At 42.2% G+C, this 23,371-nt stretch overlaps 2 protein-coding genes across 11 annotated transcripts in view; one reads left to right on the top strand and one right to left on the bottom strand.

Moving 5' to 3' along the window:
* Positions 1-23,371, top strand: part of LOC128572378 (synaptosomal-associated protein 47-like) — a 111,039-nt gene that overhangs the window by 65,593 nt on the left and 22,075 nt on the right. For 9 of the 10 annotated variants that reach the window (XR_008376190.1, XM_053572259.1, XM_053572260.1 and 6 more), the window contains 2 exons: positions 6,452-6,995; positions 20,578-21,065. Coding sequence is in view for 9 of the 10 variants with exons in the window: in XM_053572259.1 (XP_053428234.1) it covers positions 6,452-6,995; positions 20,578-21,065 (1,032 nt within the window). In the remaining variant the exon portion in view is untranslated. The remainder of the gene's footprint in view (positions 1-6,451; positions 6,996-20,577; positions 21,066-23,371) is intronic. The other variant, XM_053572261.1, reaches the window with a different exon arrangement.
* Positions 1,265-3,385, bottom strand: LOC128572380 (lactoylglutathione lyase-like). The gene has a single exon (XM_053572272.1). The coding sequence runs from the start codon at positions 2,776-2,778 to the stop codon at positions 2,110-2,112; it is 669 nt and encodes a 222-aa protein (XP_053428247.1). The 5' UTR covers positions 2,779-3,385; the 3' UTR covers positions 1,265-2,109.

Below are 23,371 nucleotides of genomic sequence, written 5' to 3'. Positions count from 1 at the left end.
GCAAAGGAGATTGAACCCAAGAGTTCATAGAAGTGGGGCTACATCCAGGAAGCCAAGGTGCAGGTGGCTTTCAGGAGGAAGCTGCGGCCCATGGGCCAAGTCTGGCTGTCAACATTTTTGTAAATGAATGAGGCTTCATTCAACCTTACCTCTGTTGGTGGGTTGTGACTACTTTCACACCACCCTGGCAGAGCTGTATAGTTGTGACAGAGACCATATGTGGCCCTTGACAAGGTTTTCAGTGCCTGGCATAGGAGAAAGGGCAAAGGTGGGGTTCAGGGCCCAAGAGGAGGACCTAGCCTTGGAGGGGAACAGGAACTCTATTCCCAGGGGCTTCTGCGTGGGGACAGGTGTGTCAGTCGAGCATGAGGGCCAAGTCCAAGTTTGGATGGCTTCTGACGCAGTCTGGGGTGTTCTCACTTCTGCCTTTGCCCTTGATCTCTATTCACTTTGGTTTTCTGGGAAAGGTGCCCTGGAAACCTGTGGTCAGAGAAATTATGGCCACATGTTTCTTCCTGGCTTTTTCCTTGGCATGGGTCAAACTTGAATACTTTTCTCATGTTCGTTGTCTGTACCATGATTACAAGAAGTGTCTTGTTTGCTTCTTAATTTTTCAATTTTTTAAAATGTTTTCTCTCTGAATTTTAGAGTATTTTAAAGCTGGTATTGTTCTTAACATCTTTTAGTTATTTTAGCAATGGATAAACAGGTCCACAAGGTGAGGTAATGTTTCCGGAGCCTTAAAGTTGTGGCAAGGCTGGAGTTGGAACCACAACTTGCTTTCTCTGACATTGCAATGCCAGGCACAATAATTCTTTGGGGATTTTGTATAATTTCATTCCACACTCGTGGAATACCTTCCAATTGTACATGCTCAGGAATGGGGGCTTGGATCAGGGAATTGTTAATGCGTATTTACTTCCCACCTGGGTCTAACTCTCAGGTGTGCAGAGATGATGGTGAGAAGGTGAGGTCCCTTACCCTGCCACCTGGGCTTGGCTGAGGACTGGGCAGCCTCTCAGCCAAAAGCATAGGGCACAGCTTTGGATGTTGGCTAATCTGACACTTTGAGGACTATAGCTGAGTGGGTGGGATCCACCCTCCCCATAATTCTGAGCAGTAGATGCTTTTGTGTCATCATATACCAGGGCTGGCTGGGTAGCATCATGGCAGCCACAGCAGAACCTGTGGGCTGTGGTTAGGGCTCACTGGCCATGGGCATGGTGGGGGTGTGGGTGGGTCAGCCATGGCACTGGAGGTCTGAGTGCTTTCTTTGCTGTCTTGTGGGGTGAGAGCCTTCTGCAGTGCTCAGGTGAGCATTCTCTATGGGAGAGAAGGGTCCAGTGAGCTGCGTGCCACTTAGTGCTCATGCTAACTTGGTCCACATGGCATGAGGTGAGAAGGTGGCTGCTGTGCCCATCGTTGGGTCTGCATGGGAGGGCCTGTGCCGTGACCTGTTGTTAAATAAGCAACAAGGAGTCTGTCTACCTGTCACCCAAGCCAATCAGTGGAGAAGCAGGTGAGATCAATAATTCCACTATTATTTACAGAAAAGCCAATAATTCTAGAGAACAGTGAGGATATCTCCTCAAAGAGCTGTTCTCTTCTGTTTCTCTTTGTTCCTTTTATACTCTCACAGTAAAAGCAAGTATCAGAAGTGTTATTAATCATCATAGTATACATTAAACAGATTCCCCCAAATAGGTTACAAGGTTACACAATATCACCCCACCTCCCCCACCCATCACTTTGTTTTTGTTTTGTTTTGTTTTGTTTTTTTTATTTGAAGAGAAGTATTATTTAGGAGATAGAAGGCAAGTAAATATAGCCTCTGAAAGGAACTGTTCTAATTATTAACTAAAAAATAAAGTTACACAACTATATTCAAGGGCATAAGATAAAGCATTACATTAAAACCAGAATGACTGAAAAGTTAAGAGAAAAAACCCCAGCTGAAATAGGAAAGGAAAATGGATTTAAGAATAATTTGAACCGCAGCAATGACCCATAAGTTCTAGATGCTTCTGTTATCTGAGTATCTTCAATCACGTTGTTTACTTTTTCAATCTGTGTCTTCACTGAAATCTCAAAGGAGCATTCTTCATAGTACTAAACGATAGCTCTCATTTTGTTAGGATTCAAAATTTCAATCCAGTAGCCATTAGGGTCCTGAATAAATGCCAGGCCTTTCATTTTACCATCATCAGGTTTCTTCACAAATTTGACTCCCAGTTCTTCATATCTTTTACAGGCACTGTGTACATCAGGAACAGCAATTCCAATGTGACCAAATCCTTGAGGGTCTGAATTGCCATTGTGGTAACTCTGGTCCTCATCATCTTCAGTGCCCCAATTGTGTGTCAGCTCAAGTGTAGCTTTTGGGGAGAACACCCATGCCACTTTTTCATCTTTATCTTTGGGGATGTCATTTTTATCCTCATGAGCCAAGAAATAGAGTGAAAATTCCATAATAGGAAAATCTAATTTTTCAATTAGCGTCATTCCAAGAACTCTAGTATAAAAATCCAGTGACTTCTTAGGGTCCTTAATTCGTAGCATGGTTTGCTGCAATAGAAAATCCTTGTTGCTGGGGTCTGCTTCGGAGCAGCAACTGAGGGCGGCCTCATCTGTGAGGCCTCTGGAGGTAGGCTGTGGCTCTGCCATTTCAGCACTGCTGTATTGCGGACGCCAGGCCCCAGGAACAGACTCCCACCCCATCACTTTGTATACTGGGTCCTTGACTGGCACCATGGTTCTTGGAGCATCCTGATTCTTCATTTATAACAGGAGGCCTTGTACGTGAATAAACATCTTCAGGTAGTGGCACACGGGCTTATCTGCCCCCACCAGGGCCTGTCCAACAGCACCCAGTATGTAATGGTTATTTAAGATAACAGGGACCACTATCAAACTCACCTGTCAGGCCTTCTCTCAAAGGATGAGGCCAGCCTCAGCAGGACAGCTGAGACTATCTCCTGGACCCTCACTGGGGGAGGGAACAAAGTACTTTGGTGTGTGTTTGACATTGAGAGTTCCCTCCATCTTGGTGAGAGGACAGGTTCTTACAAGGCCCTACGCCCTGACTGTCCTCTGTGAACTGAGGGTCATGGTTATGGCTGGCCTCTGCCTCTCGGTTCTTGTGTGTTCCTTGTGACCAAAGAAGGCCTGCCTTCTTTGGAGCTCAGGGCTTAGCAGGCTTTTCTAGAAGGTTCTCTACACTTGCTGCCATCACTTTTGAATGGCAATCCAGGCAATCTTCTTGTTGCCCATCTTTAAATGTGTCTGCTCACCCCACTCTCCTCTGGTGCCTGGTCTGTGCTGTGCCTTCTGAGGTACCCATTATAACTTTCTCAGGATTGATGCCCCTGCCGAATACTTAATGATGCTCGCCAAGAATGGATCAGATAGGTGTTCCTGGATTTCTGCAGCTTCTGCAATGGATGAGCTATATTTGGGCTGCTGAGGCGAGAGGATCACTTGAGCCCAATAGCTATGGTAATGCCACTGCACTCCAGCCTGGGCAGCAGAGCAAGACCCTATGCCTAAAACAAAAGTAAAAATAATCAAGCTAGTTGGATTAGATGATGTCCAGGGTCCCTGGAACCCTGACATTTTCATTATTTTTACGTCTTGTTTTATTTTGTAATGATGACATTTCTTTTAGGCTTGTCCTAACTTCAGGTACTATTCACTGGCCTTGGTATCCCTGTGGGATCAGCTCTACGACTTACCACAGATGCCAGACAGAAATTGGTGTAGTGTTTCTATGTAACTTACCCACTTCTTCTGTATACTTGAAATCATCTCCAGGTTACTTATATTACTTAGTACAATGCAAATGCTACATGGGTAGTTGTTATATTGTATTGTTTAGGGAATAATAACAAAGAAAAAAGTCTATACACATGTTTCTTTCTTTTCTTGCTCTGTCACCCAGGCTGAAGTGCAGTGGGGTGGTTATATCTCACTGTAATCTTGAACTCCTAGGCTCAAGTGATCCTCTGCTTCAACCACCCCAATAGCCAGAGCTATAGGCACCACCATACCTGGCTAATTTTTTTTTTTTTTTTTTGTGGCAACTACATTGTTCAGGCTGGTTTCCACTTCCTGGCCTCAGGCAGTCCTCCTGCCTTGGCCTCTCACAGCGCTGGGGTTACAGGTATGAGCCACCACTCCCAGCGTCATATGCTAATTTGTTGATGAATTGAAATATGGAGGAAGTTTTGATGTCACCTTGAGTAGAACCATTCCAGGATGTGAATTGAGGCAGCCGGTTTGTGGGGTTTGCTGCCTAAATATCTAGAGAATTCATCTGGTGTGAAGGATCCACACCCCAGAGCAGGACAGCCTTGTATACATAGCATACATCACTGATGGGTGGTAGAGTGTCTGAGTGCCACCCTTACAGGCTGGTGAGTGAGCCTGCCACCTTTTCCTAGGAGACCCATGGGCTTGGATGTCATGACTCTGGACACGGGGCCTTCTCTGCCCTGAGTCTCACAGTGAGTTTGGGTCACAGCTGAGCAACTCTGATCTCAGAAAACCCCCAATTAGATGAGGGCCCTGGTAGTGAACCTGCCTTATTCTTCCCCAAAAGTAGACACATCTCCTTCCTTACCACATAGGAGATGCCAGCCACAGCCCAAGGCTGAGTGCTGTGCAGACATCTGTAAAAATAGCCTGCAATGAAAGCTGCCACAGACATGCGGAGAACAGTGGAGAAGTGCCTCCCAATAATGTGCACACCATGTTTCTGCACTGCCTCAGCTTCTGTCAGATTTTCCCATGTCATACTAATTCAGTTGATCGGGATCAATATGTCCTATCATAGGACATTTGATCAGGGCTACCATCCTCAGGGTCCCAGCTGAACGGACACTATACACCATAAGTACCTGTCCCATTCATTCAGTGACAAAATCATCAGTGAGGAAGTATGATGGATGAAATGTGACCCTCACCCTCTTGGGGCTCCTGGTCCTGTGGACAGGTGGCACCCTGCTGTGTGGGGAGTGTGTGCATGGGTATGTAGCCTGTGCCACTCCAGAGGGGTGAACACTGTCCATAGGGGACCAGCTAGGCGGCCACTCTTGAGCCACACTTCCTTCTACTGCAGTGGCCACTATGCACCCTACAGTTTGCATTTGACCACAGGCTGCCTGTTGTCTGACTGCTCTGCTCCCGTACAGTTAGAATCTCATTGTGACGTGAGCACTTCCAGCACAGGTGCCACTTTTCTGTGCATCACATCTTGCCTTGGATTGTGCAGTGGGATGTCTGTTATGGTAATTATACCAAATAGTGTAACTCCGTGAGAAAATTAGTGGAATTCCAGTTGCCCCAGGCTTCCCAAGCCAGAGACTATGTTAGTGTGATGTCTCTTGTGCTTGCCCGCATGGCATCTAGCACACAGGTGTGGCGTATGCACATGCTGCCTGAATAAGGAGGATCCTGGACCCTCCTGCTCTGCTGCAGAAAAGCTTGTACTTTCTAGTATCTTACCTCTAGCTATCTGTTCTCCCGTTTTTTGAGAGAAGCCACTCATAAATAAATCACATGTCTGTGAGAGAGAGAAGTGGAAGGAATACCACACTGCCGTCAGACCATTAGTGTGCCTATGAGAGCTGGAGCTGTGCATCCCCAGGCATGGCTTGACCCCAGCAGAGTCACAAACTGATGGCTGGACCTCACACAAGGCCTATTTCTCATCTGTACAATGAAAGGGTGGAACTGCATGTTTCCTAGGTGCTCATTCAAGGCTGTCATCCAGACTTTTCAAATGGCACGGATAAATGTAACTGAAAATAGTAATGGGGCTGGGACACCTTCATTGCTTACAGCTACCAAAACTACAAAGATAATGAATTTGCTCATGTACGTGTTACTGCATAGGTGCGTAGAACTCCAGAGTTCAGCTGGGATTACAAGAAGGGGAGAAGTTTGTCTATGCGATTGTTTCCTCTGTGCAGTTACATGAGCATATATAAATTTCTAAAGGAGACCAGAGGCAGTGAATCATGCCTGTAATCCCAATTTTGGGAGGCCAAGGTGGGAGGATCACTTGAGGCCAGTTCAAGACCAGCCTGAGCAACACAGATTAAATCTCTACAAAAAGTTAAAAAATTAGCCAGGTGCAGAGGTGTACATCTTAGTTGCAGTTACTTGGGAGGCTGAGGTGAAAGGATCTCTTGAGCCCAGGAGTTAAAAGGCTGTGGTGTGCTGGTGATTGCACCACTGCACTCCAGCCTGGGTGACCGAGTAAGACTCTTATCTCAAAAAAATAAAAAGAATTTCCAAAGGGGAATGTGAATAGAAACTTGCATGAATGTGCGTAGAAAGGGAACATCCACAGCCACAGAGAGTGTTCCTGGGAAGAGTCAGAGACCGGGGCCTACCTGGACTCTCCCTTCCTGAGTTCTGTCTAGTGGTGACAATGTCCCTTCTCCTTCAGAGGCAGAGCACTGGCCTGGTTCTTGGTGCAGACCAACTCAGGAGCAGATGAGCAGGGACATCTGCATCTACACCTGGCCATGCACCTATTATGCAGAACTTGAAAAACGATGGATTCCAGGTAAACTGTCCTTAATGCCGCTGGCGCTCAGATTCGTGGCTGACAGCACAGGAGAGATCCTTGTTGGTTTTCCCCTGTCCAGTGTTGTTGAGATCAAGAAGGAGGCCTCACACTTCATCTTCAGCTCCCTTACCATCCTAGAGAATGGTGGCACCAAGCACTGGTTCAGCTCCCTGCAGCCAAGTCGGAATGTCGTCTTTAGCATCATTGAGCACTTCTGGAGAGAGCTACTTCTGTCACAGCCTGGAGCTGTGGCTGGGGCATCCACCCCCAGCACCCGGGGGGAGGAACTCACAGCACTGATGGCCGGGTCGCAGAGGCGCCTGGAGGACACTGCAAGAGTCCTTCACCACCAGGGGCAACAGCTGGACAGTGTCATGCAGGGCCTGGACAAGATGGAGTCAGACCTGGAGGTGGCTGACAGGTGAGTCTATTATATACACTGTGCTAGGTATACCCACAGTGAGACCCAGGTGTGTAGAGGCTTGCTGTGTGTCTGCTGCACCATGTTCAGTCAACATCCAGCATGCTGAGAGCACAACTATGTACCTGCTTTATACGCCCTGCTAGACATGTTATTATGTCTGTGGCTTCTTTTTGGTGGTTCCAGATAAGCTCTTATCTGTCAGGTCATAGTACAGTGAGGTCTGGTGTCAGCCTTTTGATGGGTTGTGTTCTGATTTTTCTTTTCTTTTTTTTTTTTTTTTGAGACAGTGTCACTATGTTACCCTAGGTAGAGTGCCATGAGTCACAACTCACAGCAACCTCAAACTCTTGGGCTAAAGTGATTCTCTTGCCTCAGCCTCCCAAGTAGCTGGGACTATAGGTGCCCACCATAACACCTGGCTATTTTTTTTTGTTGCGGTTGTTATTGTTTGGCAGGCCCAGGATGGATTCAAACCTGCCAGATCCAGTACATATGGTTGGTGCCCTAGCCGCTGAGCTACAGGTGCCAAGCCTGTTCTGATTTTTCATTGTGCTTGATAGGAAATTTCTAGAATTTTTAAATGTAATTTCCTCACTTAGTTAAAAACTTTTTCACTGTGTTAAGTCCCACTGTTTTACATAACTAATAAGTTCCTCTGGTGGTTGTCTTATATCTTTTCTTACTTGGTTTATTTTGTCTTACTGTTCTAATTTATTTATTTTTTTTTTTATTGTTGGGGATTCATTGAGGGTACAATAAGCCAGGTTACACTGATTGCAATTGTTAGGTAAAGTCCTTCTTGCAATCATGTCTTGCCCCCATAAAGTGTAACACACACCAAGGCCCCACCCTCTTCCCTCCTTCCCTCTTTCTGTTTCCCCCCACCCATAACCATAATTGTCATTAATTGTCCTCATATCAAAATTGAGTACATAGGATTCATGCTTCTCCATTCTTGTGATGCTTTACTAAGAATAATGTCTTCCACGTCCATCCAGGTTAATACGAAGGATGTAAAGTCTCCATTTTTTTTAATGGCTGAATAGTATTCCATGGTATACATATACCACAGCTTGTTAATCCGTTCCTGGGTTGGTGGGCATTTAGGCTGTTTCCACATTTTGGTGAGTGTAAATTGAGCTGCAATAAACAGTCTAGTACAAGTGTCCTTATGATAAAAGGATTTCTTTCCTTCTGGGTAGATGCCCAGTAATGGGATTGCAGGATCAAATGGGAGGTCTAGCTTGAGTGCTTTGAGGTTTCTCCATACTTCCTTCCAGAAAGGTTGTACTAGTTTGCAGTCCCACCAGCAGTGTAAAAGTGTTCCCTTCTCTCCACATCCACGCCAGCATCTGCAGTTTTGAGATTTTGTGATGTGGGCCATTCTCACTGGGGTTAGATGATATCTCAGTGTTGTTTTGATTTGCATTTCTCTAATATATAGAGATGATGAACATTTTTTCATGTGTTTGTTAGCCATTCGTCTGTCGTCTTTAGAGAAAGTTCTATTCATGTCTCTTGCCCATTAATACAAGGGATTGTTGGCTTTTTTCATGTGCATTAATTTGAGTTCTCTATAGATCCTAGTTATCAAGCTTTTGTCTGATGGGAAAATATCCTTTCCCATTGTGTAGGTTGTCTCTTTGCTTTGGTTATTGTCTCCTTAGCTGTACAGAAGCTTTTCAGTTTAATGTTATTGTCTCCTTAGCTGTACAGAAGCTTTTCAGTTTAATGAAGTCCCATTTGTTTATTTTTGTTGTTGTTGCAATTGCCATGGCAGTCTTCTTCATGAAGTCTTTCCCCAGGCCAATATCTTCCAGTGTTTTTCCTATGCTTTCTTGGAGGATTTTTATTGTTTCATGCCTTAAATTTAAGTCCTTTATCCATCTTGAATCAATTTTTGTGAGTGGGGAAAGGTGTGGGTCCAGTTTCAGTCTTTTACATGTAGACATCCAGTTCTCCCAATACCATTTATTGAATAGGGAATCTTTCCCCCAAGGTATGTTCTTGTTTGGTTTATCAAAGATTAGGTGGTTGTAAAATGTTAGTTTCATTTCTTGGTTTTCAATTCGATTCCAAGTGTCTATGTCTCTGTTTTTGTGCCAGTACCATGCTGTCTTGAGCACTATGGCTTTGTAGTACAGACTAAAATCTGGTGTGCTGATGCCCCCAGCTTTATTTTTGTTACAGAGAACTGCCTTAGCTATACGGGATTTTTTCCAGTTCCATACAAAATGCAGAATCATTTTTTCCAAATCTTGAAAGTACGATGTTGGTATTTTGATAGGAATGGCATTGAATAGGTAGATTGCTTTGGGAAGTATAGACATTTTAACAATGTTGATTCTTCCCATCCATGAGCATGGTATGTTCTTCCATTTGTTAATATCCTCTGCTATTTCCTTTCTGAGGATTTCATAGTTTTCTTTATAGAGGTCCTTCACCTCCTTCGTTAGGTATACTCCTAGGTATTTCATTTTCTTTGACACTATGGTGAAGGGAGTTGTGTCCTTAATTAGCTTCTCATCTTGACTGTTATTGGTGTACACAAAGGCTACTGACTTGTGGACATTAATTTTATATCCTGAAACATTACTGTATTTTTTGATGACTTCTAGGAGTCTTGTGGTTGAGTCTTTGGGGTTCTCTAAGTATAAGATCATGTCGTCAGCAAAGAGGGAGAGTTTGACCTCCTCTGCTCCCATTTGGATTCCCTTTATTTCCTTGTCTTGCCTAATTGTATTGGCTAGAACTTCCAGCACTACGTTGAATAGTAAAGGTGACAGAGGACAACCTTGTCTGGTTCCAGTTCTAAGAGGAAAAGCTTTCAGTTTTACTCCATTCAGTAAAATATTGGCTGTGGGTTTGTCATAGATAGCTTCAATCAGTTTTAGAAATGTGCCACCTATGCCTATACTCTTCAGTGTTCTAATTAGAAAAGGATGCTGGATTTTATCAAATGCTTTTTCTGCGTCTATTGAGAGGATGATGTGATCTTTATTTTTGCCTCTGTTAATATGGTGGATAATGTTTATAGACTTGCGTATGTTAAACCAGCCTTGCATCCCTGGGATGAAGCCTACTTGATCATGATGAATGACTTTTTTGATGATAAGCTGTAATCTATTGGCTAGGATTTTGTTGAGAATTTTTGCGTCTATATTCATGAGTGAGATTGGTCTGAAATTCTCCTTTTTGTTTGGGTCTTTTCCAGGTTTTGGTATCAGGGTGATGTTTGCTTCATAGAATGTGTTGGGGAAGATTCCTTCTTCCTCAATTTTTTGGAATAATTTCTGCAGTACAGGAATAAGCTCTTCCTTGAAGGTTTGATAGAAGTCTGGAGTGAAGCCATCTGGACCAGGGCATTTTTTGGTTGGAAGACTTTTTATTGTTTCTTTGATCTCAGTGCTTGAAATTGGTCTGTTCAGGAGCTCTATTTCTTCCTTGCTGAGTCTAGGGAGAGGGTGTGATTCCAAATATTGATCCATTTCTTTCACATTGTCAAATTTCTGGGCATAGAGTTTCTGGTAGTATTCAGAGATGATCTCTTGTATCTCTGTGGGATCAGTTGTTATTTCCCCTTTATCATTTCTGATTGAGGTTACTAGAGATTTTACTTTTCTATTCCTTGTTAGTCTGGCCAATGGTTTATCTATTTTATTTATTTTTTCAAAAAACCAACTCCTTGTTTCATTAATTTTCTGAATGATTCTTTTGTTTTCAATTTCATTGATATCTGATTTGATTTTGGATATTTCTTTTCTTCTACTGAGTTTAGGCTTAGATTGTTCTTCTTTTTCCAATTCCATAAGATCTCTTGTGAGATTGTTGATGTGCTCTCTTTCTGTTTTTCGAATGTAGGCATCTAAAGCGATGAATTTTCCCCTCAAAACTGCTTTTGCAGTATCCCACAGGTTTTGGTAGCTTGTGTCTTCATTGTTGTTATGCTCAAGGAAGTTCATGATTTCCTGTTTTATTTCTTCCTTCACCCATCTGTTATTCAACAGAAGATTGTTTAATTTCCATGCCTTTGGGTGGGGTCGAGCATTTTTGTTAGAGTTGAGTTCCACCTTTAGTGCCTTATGGTCTGAGAAGATACAAGGTAAAATTTCAATTCTTTTGATTCTGTTGATATTTGTTTTGTGTCCCAGGATATGATCAATTTTGGAGAATGTTCCATGGGGTGATGAGAAGAATGTATATTCTTTATCTTTGGGGTGGAGTATTCTATATGCGTCTATGAAGCACAGTTCTAGGGTCTCATTTAAATCTCTTATATCCTTGTTTAATTTCTGTTTAGAGGATCTGTCCAGCTCTGTAAGAGGAGTGTTAAGGTCCCCTGTTATTATGGTATTATCAGATATCATATTGCTCAGACTGAGTAAGGTCTGTTTCAAGAATCTGGGAGCACTGAAATTGGGTGCATAAATATTTAGAATTGAAACATCTTCTTGTTGTATTTTTCCCTTGACCAATATAAAGTGACCATCTTTGTCTTTTTTGACTTTAGTTGCTTTAAATCCACATTATCTGAAAATAAGATTGCAACTCCTTTTTTCTTCTGAATGCCATTTGCCTGAAAAATTGTCTTCCAACCCTTGACTCGGAGCTTTAATTTGTCTTTTGAAGCCAGGTGTGTTTCTTGCAGACAGCAAATGGATGGCTTGTGTTTTTTAATCCAGTCAACCAATCTACGTCTCTTCAGTGGGGAATTCAAGCCATTAACATTTATTGAGATAATTGATAAGTGTGGTAGTATTCTATTCATCTTATTTTGTGAGAGTCCATTGCTTAGTTTTATCTTTTGCATCAGCGTGGATGTCCTTTAATTTCTGAGTTCTTACTTTGCTGCTGATCCATTGTGGTGGTCAGTGTGCAGAACAGGTTGAAGTATTTCCTGTAGAGCTGGTCTTGTTGTGGCGAATTTCCTCAATGTTTGTATATCCGTAAATGATTTGATTTCTCTGTCAATTTTGAAGCTTAGCTTAGCAGGGTACAGAGTTCTGGGCTGGAAATTGTTCTGTTTAAGTAGATTAAAGGTAGATGACCATTGTCTTCTTGCTTGGAAAGTTTCATTGGGGAAGTCTGCGGTCAGTCTGATGGATTTGCCCCTGTAGGTCAACTGGCGCTTACTCCTGGCAGCTTGCAGAATCTTTTCTTTTGTCTTGACTTTGGACAGGTTCATCACAATGTGTCTTGGAGAAGCTCGGTTAGAGTTGAGGCGACCTGGGGTCCGATAGCCCTCTGAAAGCAGTGTGTCAGAATCTTTGGTGATATTTGGGAAATTTTCTTTTATAATATTCTCTAGGATGGCTTCCATTCCTCTGGGGCATTCTTCTTCCCCTTCTGGAATTCCTATAACTCGTATGTTGGAACGCTTCATAAAGTCCCATAATTCTGACAGTGAACGTTCTGCTTTCTCTCTCTTCTTTTCTGCCTCTTTTACTATCTGAGTTATCTCAAAAACTTTGTCTTCTACCTCTGAAATTCTTTCTTCTGCATGGTCTAACCTGTTGCTGATACTTTCCATTGCATCTTTAAGTTCCCTGATTGACTGTTTCATTTCCTTCAGCTCTGCTATTTCCTTTTTATATTCTTCATATCGTTCATCTCTGATTTGATTCTGTTTTTGGATTTCCTTTTGGTTATTTTCCACTTTATTAGCAGTTTCCTTCATTGTTTCCATCATTTCTTTCATTGTTTTCAACATGTGTATTCTAAATTCCCTTTCTGTCATTCCTAACATTTCTGTATAGGTGGAATCCTCTGCAGTAGCTACCTCATGGTCCCTTGGCGGGGTTGTTCTGGACTGGTTCTTCATGTTGCCTGGAGTTTTCTGCTGATTCTTCCTCATGGGTGATTTCTTTTATCTGTTTCCTTGCCCTAATTTTCCTTTCACTTCCTCTTGCTCTTTAAGTTCTCGTGCCTGTGGACTAAGGGTTACAGGACCAGGAGGGTGAGAAGGTTGAAGAGCAAAAAAGGGATGAAAGAAAGGAGGACCGAGTGATAAGAAAAAAAAAAAAGAAAAATAGAGAAAGGAGAGGGGGTGGGTAAAAGAAATATTGACAAAAAGAAGAGAGGCACAGAAAGTGGGAGACAGAGCAATATAGGTGTACAGTGGGGTACTTTGATACAACCTTAAAAAAAAACCACCTTCTGGGGGTGCCCAGTTGGGTGGTTCCCTTGAGGTCAGCAGCTCTTTGCTAACCTGATCAGACACAGTACCCCACCTCCACCAAGTAGAGAGGAAAGACAAAAATGCTATAAATCAAACCAAAACAAGCAAACAGAAAACTTTACGGGATAAAATGGGCTGGAAAAACCAAATAATAGCGGTAGAAACACTAACAAAAATGAAGTTCTAATTATTGAAATAGGCAGCAATGGGAAATTATAATTAAACTAGAAAAATTGACAAAGGAAAAGGATCTGTATGGAAAAGGTTGAACTTGAAAAACAAAACAACAATCAACAACATCAAAATAAACAAAAAAACAACCAAAACAAAACAAAAGAAAAAAAAAACACAACCAAAAACAAAGCAGTATGTCTATGTTATTGAATATTGTCTGGGCAACACGTGGTCTTCTGGGGTATGAGATGTTAATCACAGTTCTGATACGACTGGAGGCCTCTAGTTTCTCAAACCCCAGCAGGTAGACACCCTAAATCTCTCTTCAGCCCACTTAAAAGGCATTTTACCCTTGTTCACTTGCTGAGCAGAAGCTTTCCCAGGGAAGTGCTTGTCGCTGGAATCACTGCTGAAGTGGCTGTCCACTTACCCTGTGTGCCAAAACTGGTCTCCCTCTACCCCCGAGGGTTAGGGCTGCAAGGCAGCTCAGACCCCGCCCTTTGGCTACTTGGTCGCTGGGTTACCAGCTCTGCGACCCTGAGGGCGGAGCTTGCCAGGGCAGATCGCTCACAATGGCTGCCTGTGACCCAGAGCCAAACACTATTAGCTCCGTCTGGCTCAGCGGCTCAGACTGGGGCCCTAGACAAAGGCCAAAGTTCTCCGCACTCCCGCTCAGGCTCTCCCCAAGGCAGTTCAGCTGAGTGCCAAGTCCAAAGACACCAAAACAGTTCACAGGTAAGGCCTTTCTGGTTTGCAGTCTCGCTGCTACTGAACTTACAGTTGCGGGCGGGTTTAGATGGTTTGAACACACGCGACCACTTGCCGGTTTTCCACTGTTTTAGTCCTCCTCTTGGGGTCCAGAAGTCTCTCACTGACTCCCTGTATCCTCTCAGGGGTGATGATAGGCAGATCCCACCAGTCAGAGATGCCTGGAGTCCTATCTCCCCAGACTCACGGTGCCCAGATGCAAGGAAGCTGTTACTCGGCTGCCATCTTGCTCCGCCTCCTGGCAAAGGGATCTTTCAGATGAGATCAAAGTCACACATGAATGGATCTTATCCTGGGAAGGACAACCTAGTCAAGGAAGCAGAATTTTCTCTGCTGGCTTTGAGGGAAATCTAGTGTTCTAATTTATATTTCTTGTGTTTCATCTTTCTATTTTTCTGTTTCTCTTGTGGGTTTGTTTTTTTTTTTTTTTTTTTTTTTTAAGACAGTCTCACTTTGTCACCCTTGGTAAAGTCCTGTGTTGTCACAGCTCACAACCTCAAACTGTTCAGCTCAAAGAAATTTTCTTGCCTCAGCCTCCCAGGTAGCTGGGACTATAGGCACCTGCCACAATACCTAGCTATTTTTTTTAGAGACAGGGGTTTCACTCTTGCTCAGGCTGGTCTCGAACTTGTGAGCTCAAGCAATCCACCTGCCTCTGCCTCCCAGAGTGCTAGGATTACAGGTGTGAGTCACTGCACCTGCCCTTCTCTTGTATTTTTAATGTCCAAGAAAATATTTTTGTTCTCCTAGAGTTTCTCTGGAGAGCATCCTGATCTTGCTTTATGGAATTCACCTTTTTTCTCTTAGGATATTATCAGCTAGCTTATTTTGCCTTTATAGTGTCTGGTTTGTCCCAGATGAGTTTTTTCTGTCAATTTGTTTTATTCTCTGTGAGATGTACTCCTGTTCTGGTGTTGCCTTGTGGATAGGATTATAGGTGTGAGCCACCGTACCTCGTCTGGATATATATTTTTTTTCTGGGCAAATATTTTAAAGGGAAATTGGGAAGGAATCTCTATGGCATATTGTGTTACCTGTTATGTAAACCCAAAAGTTCAGATTGTTTGTTATTGATTCTTGCTACGAGATGAGGTTAGAAACTGAGCTATGCCTATTTTCCATGTTGTGTTTCTTGTGAAAACTTCATGAATGAAGTCAAAGAGAAACAGCCTGCCAGCTTTGTGTGGTTCAACTCTAAAGTCATCTGTTCCGGCTGCTGGCCCTGGGCCAAGATGAGGCTTCTTCAGTAAATATCTACTGTCATCCCTAATGATGTGGACCCAGAAGAGTTTGCCCGACATCCCCACTCTCTCATCAGACTGGCCATTGCTGTACCTGTCCCACCATCTCCACTTTCCCTTAGATGGGCTACCCTGATCTCTCTTGGTACAGCCCATCTAAGTACAGCTGCTGCCAGGTCCCAACCATCTGCTGGGGCTTCTGGACTCAGCTCTCGGAATACCTTAACTTGTCATTTAGCACCCTTATTGGGCATGAGAGTGAACACTCCAGAATGAGTGCCCATGGGCCTACTATCTGGGTTCTTACCACATTCTTTCTTGGATTTGTGTCTCAGAGTTCCCCTCCCACTTTGGCCGGGTGTGTGAGAAAAAGACAAATATGATTCAGGATTTAGAAGGGAGGTCAGAAAAACTAAAATTGCTAAGGAAATGAATGAGTTATATGAAGAGTTTGTTTAAAGTGCAATTATTTTTTCCAGTTTTGCTGGCAAAAGCTGTACATGTTTGAGGTATACTTTTTGATGTTTTGATGTATGTACACGTTGTGAAATAATCACATTCATGCTCATTAACATAGCCATCACCTCATGTGGTTGTTATTTTATTTTATTTTCCTTTTTGTATATGTATATGTTAAGAATACATAAGTTTCACCCTCTTAGCAGATTTTAAGCATACAGTCCAGTGTTGTTAACCCAGTCCCGTTTGTTGCACATTAGGTCTCCAGAACTTACTTATCTTGTAACTAAAACTTCATCCCATTTGGTCTATATCATCCATTCCCTGCACCGTATTGCCCTTAACGCCTTAATTATTTGTCGCTAAAAACTCCCTCACAGACAGTGCCACATGAGTTGGTACATTGTTGTAATGCAAGAGCCATGAGTTGTTGGCAAAAAGTTAAGATTATTTTTGTCTAACTTTCAGCACTTCCACATAGTAAACTTGGTCCACTTGGTATGGATTTTTGCAGTGTTTTCATCAGTTGTGTTTATTACTGGCTGCCCTGACCTCTCTTCATCACTGATGCTTTCTCTCCCCTCAGAAAAACATTTAATCTGGGCTGGGCTCAGTGGCTTATGCCTGTAGTCTTTAGTAGTCTGGGAGGCTCGAGGCAGGTGGATTGCTTGAGCTCATGAGTTCAAGACCAGCCTGAGCCAGGCTGGTCTCTAAAAATAGCTGGGCATTGTGGCGGGTGCCTGTAGTCCCAGCTACTTGGGAGGCTGAGGCAAGAGGATTGCTTGAGCCCAAGAGTTTGGGGTTGTTGTGAACTATGAGGTCACGACACTCTATGTAGGGAGACAAAGTGAGACTCTTTCTCAAAAAAACCCCAAAACATTTAATCCATTTGTGTACTGCCTTTTTCTTCATGGCATTATCCCCATAAACTCGGACTAACATGTCCCTGATTTCACTTCCACTCTTCCCAAGTTTAACAAGAAATTTAATGTTTGTTGCTCTACTTCAAGCTCCAACATTCTTGAAACAGCACCCAAAAACATGCAGCAACAGTAATGAATGCCACTCAGAAGACACTGCTAAACATCAGCATGACCATGGATGTGAGACACTTATATATCAAGGTTATGAAACCTTATCGCGCTGTTTGTACAATGCTGCAGTGTAAGCATACAGTAGCAAGTTTGCAACTTAATTATCAAATCTCAGGTACGTTGCTCAGGCTTGTCTTGGACTCCTGGCTCCAACTGATACTCCTGCTTCAGCCTCTCCAGTAGCTGGGATTACAGAGATGAGCCATTGTGCCCACTGTGCCCACTGCCTACCATTTATTTTTATCTGCCTACCAGAATCTTACATGATTGTAAGATTTCTGGTATGTTAAATAGATGTGAAACACCAAAACAGTGTCACACACACACACACACACACACACTTGGGCCTGTGATGAGTTGTTTTCATTTCTGTGAGAAATGTTCAAGTGTTGTAAGGTTTTCTTTTATAGTAATGACTCCTGGAACCTAAAAAGAAGGTCTGGAGATACATATGGAGACATCTGGTTCCAAAATAGCAACATAGCTAGACATTGGCTACCCTTTCCCCCTCAGAAAATGAAACACAGACATCTTATGCTATGCCATTGTTTCATTCATTTAAAATCTTTATATATCCAGCCACTATAGAAAACAGTATGGGGATTCACAAAAAATTAAAAATAGAACTACCCCGTGTTCCAGCAATCCCACTGCTGAGTATACAAGGTCTGAAAATTAGGTCTGTGAACTTGCCACTGTGTTGGCGGCACTGTACAAACAACTTAGTAAGGTTTCGTACCTTGGTATATTAGTCTCTCACAGCCATGTTCATGTTAATGCACATTAGCATCTTGCTGAGTGGTGTTATGGGGATAATGCTGTGAAGAAAAAGGAGTGTACAAATGGATTAATGTTTTTCTGAGGGGAGAGAAAGCATCACTAATGAAGAGAGGTCAGGGTGGCCAATAACAAGCACAACTGATGAAAACAAAAATTCATACCAAATGGACAAACAGTGAACCAAATTTACTATCTGGAAGTGCTGAAAAGACTGATTAAAAAAGTTATATGAGGCTCAGTGCCCATAGCTCAGTGGTTAGGGTGCTGGCCACATACCCCGGGGTTGGCAGGTTTGAACCCAGCTTGGGCCTGCTAAACAACAGTGACAGCTACAACAACAACAACAACAAAATGCAGGTGCAGGCATTGTGGTGCCCGTAGTCCCAGCTACTTGGGAGGCTGAGGCAAGAGAATGGCTTAAGCCTAAGAGTTTGAGTTTGCTGTGAGCTGTGACACTACAGCACTCTATTAAGGGTGACATGGTGAGACTCTGTCTCAAAAAAAAAAAAAAAAAAGTTATACGAAAATCACCTGAACTTTTTGCCAACAACTCATGGCTCTTGCACAACAGTGTGTCACCAACTCACACAGCACTGTCTGTGGAGGGAGTTTTTAGTCACTAAACAAACGACTGTATTGGAACACCCTCCCTACTCATCTGATCTGGTCCCCAGTGACTTTTTTCTTTATCCAAAGATAAAGGAAATATTGAAAGGAAGACATTCTTTTTTTCTTTTGAGACAGAGTTTCACTATGTTGCCCTTGGTAGAGTGCCATGGTGTCACAGCTCACAGCAACATCAAACTCCTGGGCTCAAGTGATTTTCTTGCCTCAGCCTCCATAGTAGCTGGGACTATAGGTGCCCAGCTCTTTTTTTTTTTAAATATTAAATCATAGCTGTGTACATCAGTGCAATCATGGGGTACATTGTGCTGGTTTTATATACAATTTGAAATATTTTCATCAAACTTGTTCTGGCTATTTTTTTGTTGCAGTTGTCATTGTTGTTTAGCTGGCCTGGGCTGGGTTTGAACCCGCCAGCCTGGGTGCATGTGGCTGGTGCTGTAACCACTGTGCTATCGGTGCCGAGCCACTTCAAATATTTTCTATTTTTTCTCTTTTGATCCATGTATTAGTTGTGAGTGTGATTTTCTAGTTATTTTTGTTTATTGATTGAGGACAGAGGACAGTACTCTATAAGATATTAATCCTTAGAATATATGAGACTTCCGTTTGTGAGTATTCTGAAGATAGTCAAAAAAGTGTTTAGTTAGCACTTGTTAGATGATGATTTTATAAATATCCATAAGGTGGAATTTGTTAAATAGCATTGTTCAAAATTTTTCCATGTTTCTAATTTTTTTTGTCTTCTCGCTTGATCAATAATTGAGAGAAATGTTAAAATCTACAACTATTTTGTCTATTTTTCCCTTTTAATTTTGTCAGATTTTTGCTCAATGGATTTTGAAGTTCTGCTATTAGTGTTTTTCAACCTTTTTTTTTTTTTAATCTTGTGGCACACTAAAACCTATAGTTAAACTTTTACAGCACACTTAAATTGTGTTAATCAAAAAAAGAGTAAAAAATATATATATACTTACATACTTTGAGCATCTTTTTTCTTGAGACAGAGTCTCACTTTGTCATCCTGGGTAGAATGCTGTGATGTCAGAACTCACAGCAACCTCAAATTCCTAGACTCCAGTGATCTTCTTGCCTCAGCCTCTGAGTAGCTGGGACTGCAGGTGTTCACCAAAACACCTGGCTGTTTTTAGAGATGGGGTCTCACTGTTGCTCAGGCTGGTCTTGAACTCCTGTTCAAGCAGTCCATCCACCTCAGCTTCCCAGAGTTCTGGTATTAAAGGCGTGAAAATAATTTAATTAATGATCTTTAAAATTTTTCAGGGTACATCTAAGATCCTCTCATGGCACACCAGCCTCAAGGCACACTGGTTGAAAATCACCGTCTTATTAGGTGCATACATATATACTATTGTTAAGTTTTTCTATTGGATGACTCCCTGATTATTATGCAATGCCCATCTTTATCCTTGGTAACACTTCTTATCTTAAAGTTTACTTTGAGCATGATATCTTTTTTCCAATCCTTTTGATGGATCTGTGTTCTCATATTTATATGGTTTCTTTATCTAGGCTTGCCTTTTAATTAGACGATTTAGTCCATTTACATTTCGTATGAATACTAATATGGTTTGTTTTAATTCTGTCATCTCACTATTTGTTTTCTATTTGTTCTATTTGATCTTTGTTCCTTTGTTTTTCATTTCCTGTCTCCACTTTTCTCTGTTTTATTGACTTCTTAGATAAATTTCTTAGTGTTACATCAGTGGTTGCTTTTGAGTTTTGGTATCTAAGATGGTAGACACTAACAACATTAAAATTGAATTAAGTTAAAACTTCAGTTTCTCAGTTAACATTAAATGCATTTCAAGGGCTCAATAGCTATGTAGGCCTCCTGTTATATTGGACAGTGCAGACATAGAACATTACATTACCACAAACAGTTATTTTAGATAGCTCTCTAGGGGTTAGGATCAGGATTTATTTTGAAACCAAATTACCCAGGTCAAGGCAGCACCATGTGGAAAGTAATATCTTAGTCAAAAGGTGTGTGTTTTGCTGTGTCTTACTCCTGATTGGTAGTGTGTCTACAGGCAGATGTCTTTACTGCTGTGAGTCTCAGGTTTCTCTTCTAAACATGGAGATAGTAATTCCTGTTCCTTGTGCTCTGTGGAGTGTGGGGAAGAGAAAAACTATAAAATGGTAAGATGCTTTGCAAAGATTAAAGCAGTTTTCCTTAAAAAAAAGTATCACTCCTTAAAAATTGATCTCTTTGGTTTTCTGTGTTTTGTTTGCCCTTTCAGATTGCTGATGGAACTGGAATCTCCTTCTTGGTGGCCCTTCAGCTCCAAGCTTTGGAAGACACCACCAGAAACAAAGCCCAGAGAAGGTACCTCAGCGGCCAGTTGTGAGCCTTTTGGAAAAGAAGGCATAGTGATCAAAATTCCTGCCATTATTTCCCAAAGGACAGAGTCTCATGTTAAGCCAGGGAGGCTTACCGTCCTTGTCTCTGGATTGGAAATCCATGACTCCAATTCTTTGCTCATGCACAGGTTTGAAAGGGAAGATGTGGATGACATTAAGGTCCATTCACCTTATGAAATTAGCATCCGCCAGCGATTTATTGGAAAGCCAGATGTGGCTTATCGTGTAATATCTGCCAAGATGCCAGAAGTCATCCCCATTTTAGAAATGCAGTTCAACAAGAAGATTGAATTGTTGGAAGATGCCTCAGTGCTCAAAAGCATGAAAGCTTCTCCTGTGGAAAAGAGCAGCTCAATCTGGCACACAGGTGGGTGAGCAGCAAGGCGGCATGTGCATGGACTTCTGAAATGACAGCCAGACCCAGCCCATGCACTTGGAAGTACTTTACAGATGCACCATTTAGAACCACTGCTCGCTTCCAGCTCATGAGAGATGGCACATTTCTTTATACATATAAATAATTCCAGACAATGTTCCTTAGTGCTTGACATCTGTGAACCTCACATTACTAAAATTTGTCATGCATCCAGTAGATAAGTGGATTTCACAATAGGTCAGTGCTCTAGTTTGGATGTGGTTTTTGTCCCCACCAAAACTCATGCTGAACTTTTGGAAGTGGAGTCATAGAAGCAGATCATAGTGAGTTTTGACTCTGGTGAAACTAGATCAGTCTCACAGCACTCCTTGGGTTCTTTGTCTTTGCACATGTCTGTTTCTGCTTTCACCTTCTTTGCCATGGTAGGAAACAGCCCAAAGCACTCGCCAGAAAATAGTGCTTCCCAGATTGAACTTCTCAGCTTGCAGAACTATGAGCTACATACACCTCTTTTCTCTTACCCAGGCTTTGATATTCTGTTAAAGCAACACAAAATAGACTAAGACAGTCAGAAAACTTTCAGAATGCATGTTTCAGGCAAGGCATGATGGTTCACACCTATAATTCTAGCACTCTGGAAAACCAAGGCAAATGTATTGCTTGAGCTCAGGAGTTTGAGACCAGCCTGAGCAAGAGTGAGACCTTGTCTCTACTAAATATAGAAAAACTAGCCAGGCATCATGGTAGGCACCTGTAGTCCCAACTGCTGCAGAGACTGAGGCAAGAGCATCACTTGAGCCCAGGAATTTGAGGTTGCTGTGAGCTGTGATGCCAGGGCACTCTAGCCTGGCACAACAGAGTAAGACTACTCCAAAAAAAATGCATGTTTCAGAATGAAAGGAAGCATCAAGTTCAGAGTTCCCACCTGTTGATCTCATTTCTCCTGTCAGATTTGAGAACCAGCCTTCAGGTCTTAACTAGCACCAACCACCCTGACCCTGGTGAGTCTCTGTTCCTTCCCCACCTGCCCTGCCACACTTCCGCGTCCATTGGTGTTTAAGCCACATCTTCCCTGTGCACCACCAAGATGTGTTTAGGGATCTGTACCCTTGAGAACTCCATAGTATGGTCCAGTGTATCTGGCACAAGTTTCAAGGTACTGTGCCGAGTGACCCTGGGGGCTCTTTTGCAGGACCCACATGGAGCATGAGTTTCAGCTGGGCCTGACACATGCATGCTTTGCATCTGGACAGTGTTTAGGCCTTGCCTCCCTCTCCCTCCCCTCCGACCCCCACCCCCACCTCCTGTGCTGGGGAACCTGACTTTGTAGTTCACCATTCTCATGAGAATGAGGTGGCATCCAGATATTATTTTAACTTTCATTCTTTGATTGGTTGTGAGATGGAGCATCTGATGTTTTTTGTTTGTTCTGGGCTTGCAGTTTTGCCCTGTGGCTTGCCTATTCCATTTTCTTCTTTCCTATGGGCTGTCTTTTTTTTTTTTTTTTTCCCAAATTTGCAAGAATTTTAACTATTCTAAATATTAATTACTTTTAGACTTTGGAGGCTGCGATCACTTTTTCCAAACTGTTGTCTTCTGTTATAGAAATCTTTAATCTTGCTGTGGTAAAATCCACCAGTTTCCTCAAGTTTGTTTTTGAGTCCTGATTAAGAAATCCCAAAGTCATGAAGAACTCCATTTTCTAATATGATAATAATAGATAATAAACTGGTTTGTATGTGAAATGTCTATGTGATACATATTTACTGCAGGTATATACTTTAACGTGTACGTGTATACATATGTATAATGTAAAACATGTATACAAGTAATCATCTTTCCTTATAAATTTGATTGCCAAATATCTGTTAAAAGTAAGAGAAATATTCACTACTAATCTGCTTTTCTTTACTCCTCTTAAGTGATTGATTTCAGTTTCTTCTTCTTCTTTTTATTTTTTTGCAGTCCCCTAAGGTTCAAGATCAAGATTCAAGATTTTAGTTTCAATGGTCTTATTTCCCTATCCCATGAATAGGGCTAGATGGCTTCAAGTTTAAAAATTAAATATATGTGGTGATTGCCCCGATCCCATAAGCACTAAAATGTTGCAAATAATTTATTTGGAAATTTAATTTAAAAACTTACATTCTTGGTATTTCCACATTTTTCTGTGGTCCCTAGGTCAAGATACCACACAGAAGCTGACCCACACAGGTTAAGCAGTGCCAGCCATCAGGTAACCCTCACTAGAACGCCTGGCCACTCAGCGGAGCTCCGCCTAGCATATGCCTTCCAAG

Source organism: Nycticebus coucang, chromosome 20, assembly GCF_027406575.1.
Source record: "Nycticebus coucang isolate mNycCou1 chromosome 20, mNycCou1.pri, whole genome shotgun sequence".
In the NCBI taxonomy this organism is placed as follows: domain Eukaryota; kingdom Metazoa; phylum Chordata; class Mammalia; order Primates; family Lorisidae; genus Nycticebus; species Nycticebus coucang.
The sequence above is the reverse complement of the archived record's forward strand: the minus strand, read 5'-3'. Positions and strand labels throughout refer to the sequence as shown.